Raw genomic sequence first — 11764 nt, 5'->3', positions numbered from 1 at the left:
GAAATATCTTAAAAGCTGGTAACATGTGATTGTATTAATGGATATTGTCTACGGTAATCGTATACTGTCAGATGGGCTGTATGCTTTTTTGTTAGTAACAATAGTATATAAAAAAAGATATAGAATAGAATTTGTTAAAATGGTTTATATACGAAATCTATGAATAAGAGTGGTTACTTGGTTAATAAATGTAAGTTTGCTTAATGACGACGCCGTAACTACATGCTATCCAAAGTAAGAAACAATATTTTTTTAATGATCCAAACTTAAATTTCACATCCATTAAAACACTATTCTTAATAGATTAATCCTGAAAATCGATAGAAGTAAACGCCTTTCCATGTAAATTTTACAATATAATGGTATCTACCTTTATTCCGTTACATATTTATTTTAGATAAAATTATCTTTATAATCTAAGTAAGTACTATAAATATTGATACAAAATCTTAAAATATTACTTTAAAAATTTCTCTAAGGTCACTGCCAATTGATAGAGTACCTAGGGGACTATAATATGAAATATAAGATATAATATATGTAATTTAAATATTTAGTCACCAATGACTAATATATTAATACCTAAACTTTTGTTTACATGCATCGAAAAGCTTCCTTCATCTATATTATTAGCTGGAATAATAATGGCTAGAATGAAATCATGAGTACTTTAGGTATGACAAAAAAACTGGTTCAATGAGATAAAACTACTTTAATACCTATATGAATAATATACTTCAAACATAATATATAAGAAGAATTAGAATACGATCTGTTAAGAAAAGCTAACTTACACTACCTAATGTCATTAAAATGTTATGTTTCTATGACTTGAAAGTTAAGACTGAATTTATTGAAGATTATCTTTTGTTTACGAAACTCACCTTAATAATATCCTTTTAAATCATATATGATTTTAAATAAAAATGTACAAAAAATAATATCCAATTATGTACACCATATTGGCATTATTTGACAAATACCTTTGACTGTAATCTTTAAAAAAATATTACATATGACTATATTATATTTATACATATTATATTATATTATATTGCATAGTAGTAAGTATGTTACTTTTTGTAAATAATGTACAGAGTTCGGTTCATATTTAGGCTAATTTTGGATTCGCTCTATTTATCTTAAGCTTAACTTGCTTCGAATTGTGTTTTATTGTTATTTGATTGTTATGTCATTAAAATGACACATACCCCAGAAAAAGCCCTCCATTTTGACAGTTGGGTAAAAATAATGTTAAAGGTCTTAAAACAAATAACTTAAACTTAGTTATTACTTTATTTGTGTGTCATCCCACTTTCGTACTAGTGATGTGATCGTTGGCCGTGGCGTCATAAATGACGCTCTTAATTTGTGACGACGCGAATACAACTTGTGTGTTGTGCAAAAATACGTATCGATATTTCGATTGTCGAAATATTCTAGAATATTCTATAAAGAAATAAAATATATCCCAATTACAAGGAATAATTTATGTATATTGGTAGAAGAGTTTTTTAGGGCTCGTCTGGGTAAGTACCATGGTTATATCTATCCCTGTCGTAAAACAGCAATATCTACGTTTCAATCAAATCAGTTGTGGAAGACATTGTTGGCACAGTATTCTCTGTGATGCATGTTAGATTACCACTTTCCACCAGTTGAATTTCCATCTGATTTATCATTTGATATTCGTAATTTCATAGATAACTTATCTTGCTATCTCATAACATGTCATGACGAGTTTTAAGTTAAATGCATACTTTTTATTATGTTTAATATTTGGAGGCCACGATTAGGTACTGTATTATTAAATCACGATTTACTAATACTACTTCATATACAATACTGTACAGGGTCACAAGGATTAGATGAAAAGTGCGTTCTCATAATTGGAAGCGTCTTCTAGAGAGCTTAACTTAAGATATACTTAATAAAAAAAAATATTTGATGTCATTACATAACGTACAAAAGCTTTTTTATCGACATTTTTAGTTGAACACGAAATCACTAATCGAACGTTAGAAACGAATCATCGAATCAATTACGAAGGATTACATCACCGAAGGATTGAGTCATGGCCGATGTCTATTACATGTTGGTTAGGTCCTGTTGTCCGTGGGCTGCTGATCCTTTAGTCATCATGCCAAACCGTGTAAGTCACTACTGACCGCAATAATGTAAACAATCATTTTGTTAGCGCACATCTGACGTTCACGATGATAAGTGATGTTTAGGGTTTTCGATCTTTGATCAAACAACAACAAAAAAATTATGTGAGACTCCTCGTTCGAATCGATTTAACGATTCGAATACAGAATAAAATAATCGGTGTCTAAAAAATTAAATATCGTTAATGTCTGTTGATATTTTCATAGTGGGTCTCTATACTTGTGTTTAGAAAATCATGCAGATCTAAAAGTAGGTACATTTTACTTTTTCTTAAACTGATCTTATAGTAAAGTAAACATTAAAATTTTAGTCTTTTTAAATAACTTTAATTATAACTCTATTTTTAAAATCCAAATATCAAAACTATTTTATCAATCTTTAATCTGTTAACTGCAAATGATATAAATAGATAGATTGGTATATCGAACATTAGATAGATCGAATAATTTATTAAAAAATCGAGTACCTACCAAAAAATCGATTTTCGATTAACTTGAATTTAGGTCGGAAACCCTAATAATATTCAGTACAACGATGCACTCCGGTCGTGTGGCGTCGCAATTTTATCACCCCCACAATTCCGGTGTAACATGACTCCCGTTCAAGGAGAAAATTGAATATTCTAGTCGTTTAACCTATCACATAAGGAGTCGCCCACACATATAATCTTGTGCAAGGTTTACTTTCCTATCCGTATTTATTGTAATGTATGGCAGATTATCCTATAAAATGATAGTGACCACTCCTTATTCTAGGCAGGTACTTAGTATACTATGGTATTATCTTTCAATATTTGCATTAAATACGACTGTTTAGTTAATATTTACTTGACTCAAACTGATATTTTCTCTCTATGTCGTTGTTTTTCGAGACTGTAAAGAAAAGATCGTAAAAGCGAATGGAATATGTTAATTAACTAGATTGTAAATTCTCCTGATGTATTTTGTCGATATCTCAAACGCACAATAATAAAGCTGGTGAAAGCGAGTTTGATTGTAGTTTTCTGACACATTATCTCAGTTAATCGACATGAAATTTACTAAGAAACTTTTTTTTATGAAACTTGGAATGGATAAACAAGCTGACAACGGACCTGTTTGAAAGTGATGAACTGGATATATAGTGATAAACAATAGGTATAGTCACCATGAACATCACCGGTACTGCCATGCTCATGGTATCCATCATTTAATACCATTCCTGAGGACTAAAGTATTATTCATGTTTTAGGTTGTAGGTATTATTATGATTATATTCATCACAATTTTCATATTTCAGTAGTATTTCCATGATACTAAAGAAGAGCCTCTGTATGACCTCTTTGTTTAATATCTAAATCCTTTGCTTTATAGTTCCGGAGATTTAATAATTAGTCCTTGATATACATAGATTGTACCTTGGGCTAGGCGGATTATAGTTTTGCATGGTTATGTATGAGTCGATTAGTCATAAGATATTTATAACTATTAAACAATGTGTGAGTTTTTATGATATTTTTTTTTACAAATAATAAGACGATTGAAACGGTAATCCGTAAATCTTTGCATTCTTCTCTATTTAGGTAATGGCAATTAAATTTAAATTTATTTTCGGATTAAATATTACGCGAGTACAAAGAAAACATATTTATTTTTAACTGCAAAATTTCAATTATGATTATAACCAAAATTTTGCAGTTATAGATGTAGTCGAATATCTTTTTTGAAAATAGCTATTTTTTTCTACTTTGACAGTTATGTTCCCTTTGATCTAAAGGCGAGAAGCTAAGAGGCTACGTTTTCAGGTAGCAATCTTGCTATAAGGCTGTTAATGTGACTACACGAGAATAAATACTTGCATTTTTTCAGTAGAAAAATATGTGTTTGAAAATATAATATTCAAAATATTTTATCAATATACATTAGAACTTTCAAGGTTCTGTAAAATTTGTGTGTATTTCAACGGCTTAAATTTACTTACTGCAAATAAGTGTTTATCAAGTTACTAAATATTTTTCAAAGAGCTTACATATTGAGAATATGTATGTATGTATCGCCTCTTCATTTATTTTAAATGTCAAGGACTAGCAACTCAAAAATCTACTTTACAAGGCAAAGCTTGGACCATTACTAGCAAGGAGTTAATTTATTAACCACTTCAAAGGAGGAAATTCTTAATTCAATTGTATTTTTATATGTATCTTTTTTAATATGTATTTTATATGTATATCGATTATGAGATATCATCATCAATTACGCACCATTTTCAGGGATTTTTACAAAAGACAGGATCTTCAGTTCGTGTAGAGTTAGGTAGGGGTAATTTATCTTATATTTATTTCAAACTATTTTTGCCACAAGTCAATTTAAGACTGACCTTTTGGGAACTTTTCGGAAACTTGTGGAACTTAATTTATATTATACTTTACAATAATATAATAAGATTTTAGAATCTGGTAGTTAATTGTATTACTGCAAATACGGTTAACCAGTATAACAACTTTTGTTTTCTGATAATGTCAATTGTTTTGTCGATGATCAGTACAGTAAAATAAACTGTTCAAAATATACACATATTTCAATATAATATATACTATTAAGTAGATAGAGCGATTAGCAATTTATTTTATAGAAGATTGTAATAAAAAATCGAACTTTTGAGTGGGCGGAGTAGTCGACAAAGCTTCAATATTCTTATTTGATTTTTAATAAAAATACTTTTAAAACAAACCGACGGTCATTACAACTATAACCTTGTAGGCAATTAGTAAAATATTAAATATTTGATATTTAATGCAGATTATTTATTAAATGATTATTTTACTAAGTGGTTCAGTCTTCAGGTGATGGTTTATGCTAATTTTGATTTGCGTATCAAAGAGAACCGAACTATTTTAAATGTAAAGTCAATTTGTTTGAATACATACGCTCACTAAATATTTAATTAACTGCGATAGTTAAAGAGCCAAGAAGTTTAACTATGTATAAAACTACTGACTATATATAAGCAGTATCTTGCTGCTATTTATATGTATATATTCCAAAAAAATTTTAACAAAAAATAAAGATTACCTTTAGAGAAGGTTAAAAATGCGTACACCGATTTAAAATAAATTTTGTGTACCTCAAGGAAGTGTATTAGGTTCAATTCTAGATAATATTAAATATCCGGAATGACACTTGAGTTGAATACTTACTATCAATCATAATAATGATAATAATGGGAAGTCAATAACAGTTAAACAGCGCTGTCTATTATTGGCATCAAGTTAGAATGCAAGTTATAACCATATTTTTTCTCTGTCGCATCCGGTTCATGTTACAAACGTAATTTATGCAACCCAATTGAAGCGTTAATTATTATGTTTACCATACATAATTCTTTTGCAAACTCGTCGTATTAATCAGATAGACAATAGACCTTGGGTATTGCTTAGAATTAACACCTTCGAACCGTGAAGGTCTCCAAAACATTTAAATTAATTTTGTATTTTTGACTATTAACTTATCTATCAATCGCTCTCGTATTTTTGAATTCATAATGAATAAAAAAAGAGGACCTAGATTTTTTTGTAGTATTAGAAGAAATCTTTATATAATCTGGGGATTTATACTATATTCTTTATTTTTTATTGTACACAAAATATAATGTTAACCATAATTCATTTGATACATAATGTACAAAGGCGAGCTTATCTCTATAATAAGAGATTTCTTCTAGCAAACCTTTTCATGTATTTTGTATGTTATTTTAAAAATAAAAATAGTCATATGATCTGCATACATTGTATAAACACATAAGATATGTATACACAAAGAATAATACAAACTACACTTTATAAATTACATAAAATACAAAACCCTGTAAACATAAACATATACTTACATATACATACATATATATACACATATACATAATACATCAGCATAGTGATAAGTAATGCTCCCTTAGACGACGCTTAAACATGCCTATACTTTTCGATTTCCTTATTTCGGATGGCAGACTATTCCATAGTCGAATGGATATAACTGTAAAGGAATTCTCAAAAGCCTGAGTATGATGTGATGGAGTTTTTAGAAGTAATTGTGTCTGAGGGCGAAGTGGTTTGTCTCTTGAATATAAACATTCATAACGCTCGCGGAAATAACAAGGAATGGAGGGAATATGCAAGATATTGTAAAGAAGCATCAGTATATGGACATTCAATCGAAAACGTGAAGGTAACCATTTTAATTCTTTTCGATATTTAGAGACATGATCAAACTTACATTGACATGAGCAAACCATAAACGAAACGAATGCATAAATTTTGTAGACGGTCAATTTTAGAAAATAACTTTGAAGTAGCGTCAAGAAAACATACATCTGCATAATCCATAAGAGGAAATAATAATATTTGAGCTAAATTGACCTTTGTTTTAATAGGTAAAAATTTTTGTAGACGTCTGAGTGAGTAAACAGTCGCATGTACTTTTTTACTTATCTGGTTTACGTGAGACGTCCAGGAAAGATTTCTGTCAAAAAGTACGTCCAGATTTTTAAAGACATTTGTATAAGATATTATTGTCCCTTCATACATCACAGGTGGAATAGTCATACGATCTAATCATGTATCTGCTTCCGATAATAATAACTTGTGATTTTGTTGGATTCACTAATAGACCATATGCATTTGCTCATCTTGAAATGTTTACCAGATCATGATTAATCAAGTCTATAGCAGTACCGATATCACAAATGTAAAAAAAAAAACTGTACAGCTGCAAGTCATTTGCGTATAGATGAAAGTAGGATGAAAAACGTCCTGCCAAGGAATTAATGAAAATAGAAAATAGAAGTGGTGACAGGACGCCACCCTGTGGAACGCCGGTAACAAGACCACACCAGTCGGAGCTGGTTTCATCCGACTGAACACACTGCATACCCCCCACAAGATAAGAATTATCATACCAGTGGAGATATATTAAGTAAGTCAAGATTACCGAGAAGAATATCAAAATCTATTGAATTAAAGGTACTAACTACTAAAATCGAGTAAAGTGAGAATACATAGCTGTTTCCTGTTGTAATAACAATATAATATTAAAACATAGAATAGATGTAAATCGTTTAATGTTAATGTAATCGTGACATAAGTTATTAATGACAGATCACTTAGATGATAAAAAGCCTATGATAGTAGGAGGTGTTATACCACATTACTCCCCCAATGGAAATACAGTTTTTAGAAACCGTAACGTGCTGGTATTTTCCGCTGGCGTAGCGAGCGACGTGGTAACTGTGGCCGCGGATCAGTAGGGGTAATTTCATCGTTCCTCGATGCTGAGTTGGTAACAAAAATACCATCATGTGGTGTTGAACCTTCAGGATGTTGCCTGCTGGTAGAGGGTACTGGTGATGATTGTCTTCCACAATCACCACTATGTTGTAGTCGAGCTTCTCTATTTGTGATTCGTTGATAGTGAGTATATGCTGGAATGCCATCTTGACTGCTAGATAGTCTTGGGCGTAAATGATCGGAATGTTTGCGCTGTCGGACTCCATTCGAAAACTGTACCTCATAGGAATATGGTCCGTTGCGTTTTATTATTATACCTGCATCAGATCCCTTCCCTGTGGGTTTATTTACCCAAACTTTATCTCCGTGTTTGTATGTTGGCGGAACGACTACCTTCTGTGTTGGTCTTAATTCTTTATACAGCCTCATCCGTTCTAAGTCGTCTTGTATGTTGGGTTTTAATAAATCGAAGGTAGTACGCATTGGCCTTCCAAACATTGCTTCAAAAGGAGTTCGGTTTGTTGATCGACGGGTTGTGTTCCTATAAGCTTGAAGGATCCTGCTAAGTCGTTCATGCAAATCGATACTCTTGTCCGAAGCTAACAAACGTTCTTTAAATGTACGAACAGCACGTTCTGCTAATCCGTTTGTTCTAGGGTGGTATGGGGTCGTTCTAATGTGTGTTATACCAATATTTTGACAGTGAGTTTTAAACTCGTCAGATATAAATTGAGGACCATTATCGGTAACGATATATTTGGGCACGCCAAATGTTGCGAATATAGTATCTAGATGAGATATTGTTGATCTCGATGTTGTTGATTTCATTGGTATAATCTCTAGCCATTTAGTATAGGCGTCTATCACTATGAGCCACATATATCCAAAAAATGGGCCCGCAAAATCTATATGTAACCTATACCACGGTTCTGGTGGAACTCCCCAAGGATACACTGGCGCAGCATTAGTATTACTCCTTGAAGCTTGACAGAGTGTGCACCGTTTTAAGAAATTTTGGATGTCTTTGTCTATGTTTGGCCAATAAACATGCAGTCTCGCTAGTGACTGCATAGCATTGACGCCGTTATGTCCGTCGTGTAACATTTCAAGCATAGCAGACTGTAACTTCTTGGGTATACATAATCTTCCGTTCCACAAAATTATTCCATCTTCAAATGACATTTGTTCTCTTTTTTCGTAATATGTATGCATATCGTTTGATAGTTCTTTCTTTTCTGGCCAGTGGTTCGTTAGATATTGTTTAATTTTGTTAAGGTTTGTATCGCTACGTGTTTCTTTTCTGAGCTCATGTTTTGTTACAGGTATGTTACTTAGTCTAAGGTGTAGGAGATGTGAAAATTTCGGCAATCCTATTCGTTCTTCTATTGTTGTATCACAATTAGGTAGTGGCAGTCTTGATAATACATCAGCTGGGCTATTTTCCTTGGCTGAATGGTAGTTAATAGTATATTCGTAACTATTCAGAATCATGGCCCATCTAAGCAGGCGATTGCTTGCAATTTTAGGTGTCTCTCTATCTTAGCTAAAAATACGTTCGAGAGGTTTGTGGTCCGTTAAAAGAGTAAATTTCCGACCATAGAGATATTGGTGGAACTTTGTTACTGAGTAGACAATACCTAATGCTTCTTTATCGATTGTTGAGTATCTACGTTCCGTTTCAGATAATGTTCTGGAAGCAAAAGCGACGGGTCGCATTGTATTGTCTATTTTATGGAAAAGGACTGCACCAACTCCCTTATCGGAAGCGTCACTGCTGACGTAGATGGGTTTACTCTCATCATAGTGAGCAAGGGTTTCATTCGATGTCAGAGTGTTTTTCAGATCGTTTGTTATTTGCGTGTCCTCGATGGTCCACTCCCACTTTTGATTCTTTTTTAAGTGGCGATACAAGGGGGCGCATCTAACATGTAAATTGTCAATAAATCTACCATAATATGTAATAGAACCCAAAAAGGATCGTAATTCAGCTACGTTGGTTGGAGTAGGCATCTTCTTGATGGCTTCAACTCGTTCTGATGTTGGATGTAACCCATTTTTGTCAATTTTATGACCGAGAAAAGTCACACTTTCCTGTAACCAAGAACATTTGGAAATTTGACTTTTGATACCTGCTTTTTGTAGCCTTTGTAATACTGTTCTGACTCGTTTTATGTGTTCTTGACGAGTACCAGCTGTAATTAATATGTCATCGAGGTAGCATACAACCCCATCCAACCCACTTAGAATTTGGTGCATGATTCTTTGGAAAACTGCTGGTGCAAAAGATATACCAAAGGGTAATCGTTTATACTGGAAGTAATCTTTGTGTGTTGAGATAGTTAAGTACCTTCTAGACTCTGGATGTACCAATAGTTGAAGATAGGCATCCTTAAGGTCTATTTTAGTGAATAATTGTCCTCCTGCTAGTTTTGAGGTAATTTCTTCAAATCTCGGTAGTGGGTAATCATCTACTTGTACGTATTGATTGATTGTTACCTTGAAATCAGCACAGATGCGTACGTTTCCATTTGATTTTATCGCAATAACTATGGGTGATGCCCACTCAATCGGCGTTGCCATGGTGTCTATTTGTTCTAAGACCCCCTCACGTACTAAACGCTTCAACTCCTCATTGACTTGTTCTTGTAATGCGAGAGGAACTGGTCGCGGCCGGAATGCCTTCGGTCGTATATTACTGGGAATATGGATTTTCGCGCTATGACAGTTAATTGTTCCCAACTTTCCGTCAAACAATGTTTCAAAATCTTTTAGAATAAGATCAATCTCATAGCTATCTTTAGTGTTCATATCGGACTTCGTTTTTGTTGTGGGTTCCTTAATGTTGCACAGACGGGCACCAGGTGGCATAGGCAAGTTGAATTGTAGACACCAATCTAAGCCAAATAATGGCAGGTCATTATGTTGTGTCACATAAGCCGACAATACTTTCACTGTGTTGAAAGCCTTCACGGAAATGTCACAAACCCCTAACGTTTCAATCTTAACGTCAGTATAGGCAACAAGATTCTTACATGTTTTTAATGATGGCCGTCCAATTGTTTCCCAAAGTCTTTTACCAATGACGGAGCGTACAGCTCCAGGATCATATAACATTTCAACTAACTTATTGTTGAGTTCTGTTGATATCATAATTTTGCTAACCGAATTTGGGAAGTTAACTGTACAGGTATGTATGCTCTCATCCCCTGAATTTTCATTCTCACTATCATTGAGATTTGATTGTTTTTTTGAAAGAAATATGCCTTGTATTATATTTATTGATTTTAAGATGGCCACTACTTATGCAAACGTTTGAGAAGTGGTTCAATTTGTTGCAAGCATTGCATCTCTTCCCTTTTGCAGGACATTCGTTTATGTTTTGGTGAAAATTTCCTCCACAGAATATACATTTTTTTGAAGAATTTGGCGTTTCTTTTACAGATCTCTTGCTGGTTCGAGTATTGATTTTGTTTACGGCTTGTAATTCGGCAGTTGTTTCAATGGCAGTGGTATTTGTTATACGTTGGCTCTGGATTTCTGCTTGTTCTAGTTTGTTCAATGTAGCTATAACATCAGCGAGTTTGGAATCATTTGTTGGGTGTTCTTTTATAAGTTCTTGTTGCCATACAACATTATTGATACCAATTACTAATTGGTCTCTAATACGTTCTTCTAGTGTGTTACCAAATTCACAGTACCCGGCGAGTGAACGAAGTTGTAATATGAATTGTGAAATTGTTTCGTTTTCATTTCTATATCTTGTTGCAAAAGATACTCGTTCGGAAAGGACATACCTTTTTTTGCCGTAATATTCATGAAGTACTTTGACAAGTTCATCGTAGGTTTTTGACGTTACTGCAGATGGGCGAAAATAATCCACAAGTATCTTGAAAGCTGTTGAACCAACTCGGGAGAGAAGTAATTGTTTCCTCTTGTTATTGCAATCTGGGGATCTTCCGTCCAGGCCATGGAGTTGCAGTTCTATTTCAAATCTTTGTATATAGTATTCCCAATCTTCTGTGTTATTGTCGAATGTATTAAAATTAAAACGTTCTAACGACATACCTCGTCGCCAGATTAATGTTGTAATAACAATATAATATTAAAACATAGAATAGATGTAAATCGTTTAATGTTAATGTAATCGTGACATAAGTTATTAATGACAGATCACTTAGATGATAAAAAGCCTATGATAGTAGGAGGTGTTATACCACATTTCCTATACTTAGCGAGACGAATATCCTCAGTTACTTTTAGTAAGGCAGTGACAGTACTATGAGCTGTACGAAACCCAGACTGAAAAGGAGTAAGGAGTTCATTTTTAAAAAGATAAGA

General features: G+C 33.0%; 1 protein-coding gene across 1 annotated transcript; it reads right to left on the bottom strand.

The window, feature by feature from the left end:
• Nucleotides 1–7372: 7372 nt before the first annotated feature.
• LOC128200652 (uncharacterized protein K02A2.6-like) lies at nucleotides 7373–11489 on the bottom strand. Its single transcript, XM_052894746.1, has 3 exons — nucleotides 10949–11489; nucleotides 8980–10563; nucleotides 7373–8874 (listed from the first exon to the last, which is right to left on the bottom strand). The coding sequence occupies exons 1-3, from the start codon at nucleotides 11487–11489 to the stop codon at nucleotides 7373–7375; spliced, it is 3627 nt and encodes a 1208-aa protein (XP_052750706.1).
• Nucleotides 11490–11764: the final 275 nt, after the last annotated feature.

Source organism: Galleria mellonella, unplaced genomic scaffold (assembly GCF_026898425.1).
Source record: "Galleria mellonella isolate WM207_F2 unplaced genomic scaffold, CSIRO_AGI_GalMel_v1 utg23, whole genome shotgun sequence".
NCBI classification, from domain to species: Eukaryota; Metazoa; Arthropoda; class Insecta; order Lepidoptera; family Pyralidae; genus Galleria; species Galleria mellonella.
This window is presented reverse-complemented; position numbering and strand designations above follow the sequence as displayed.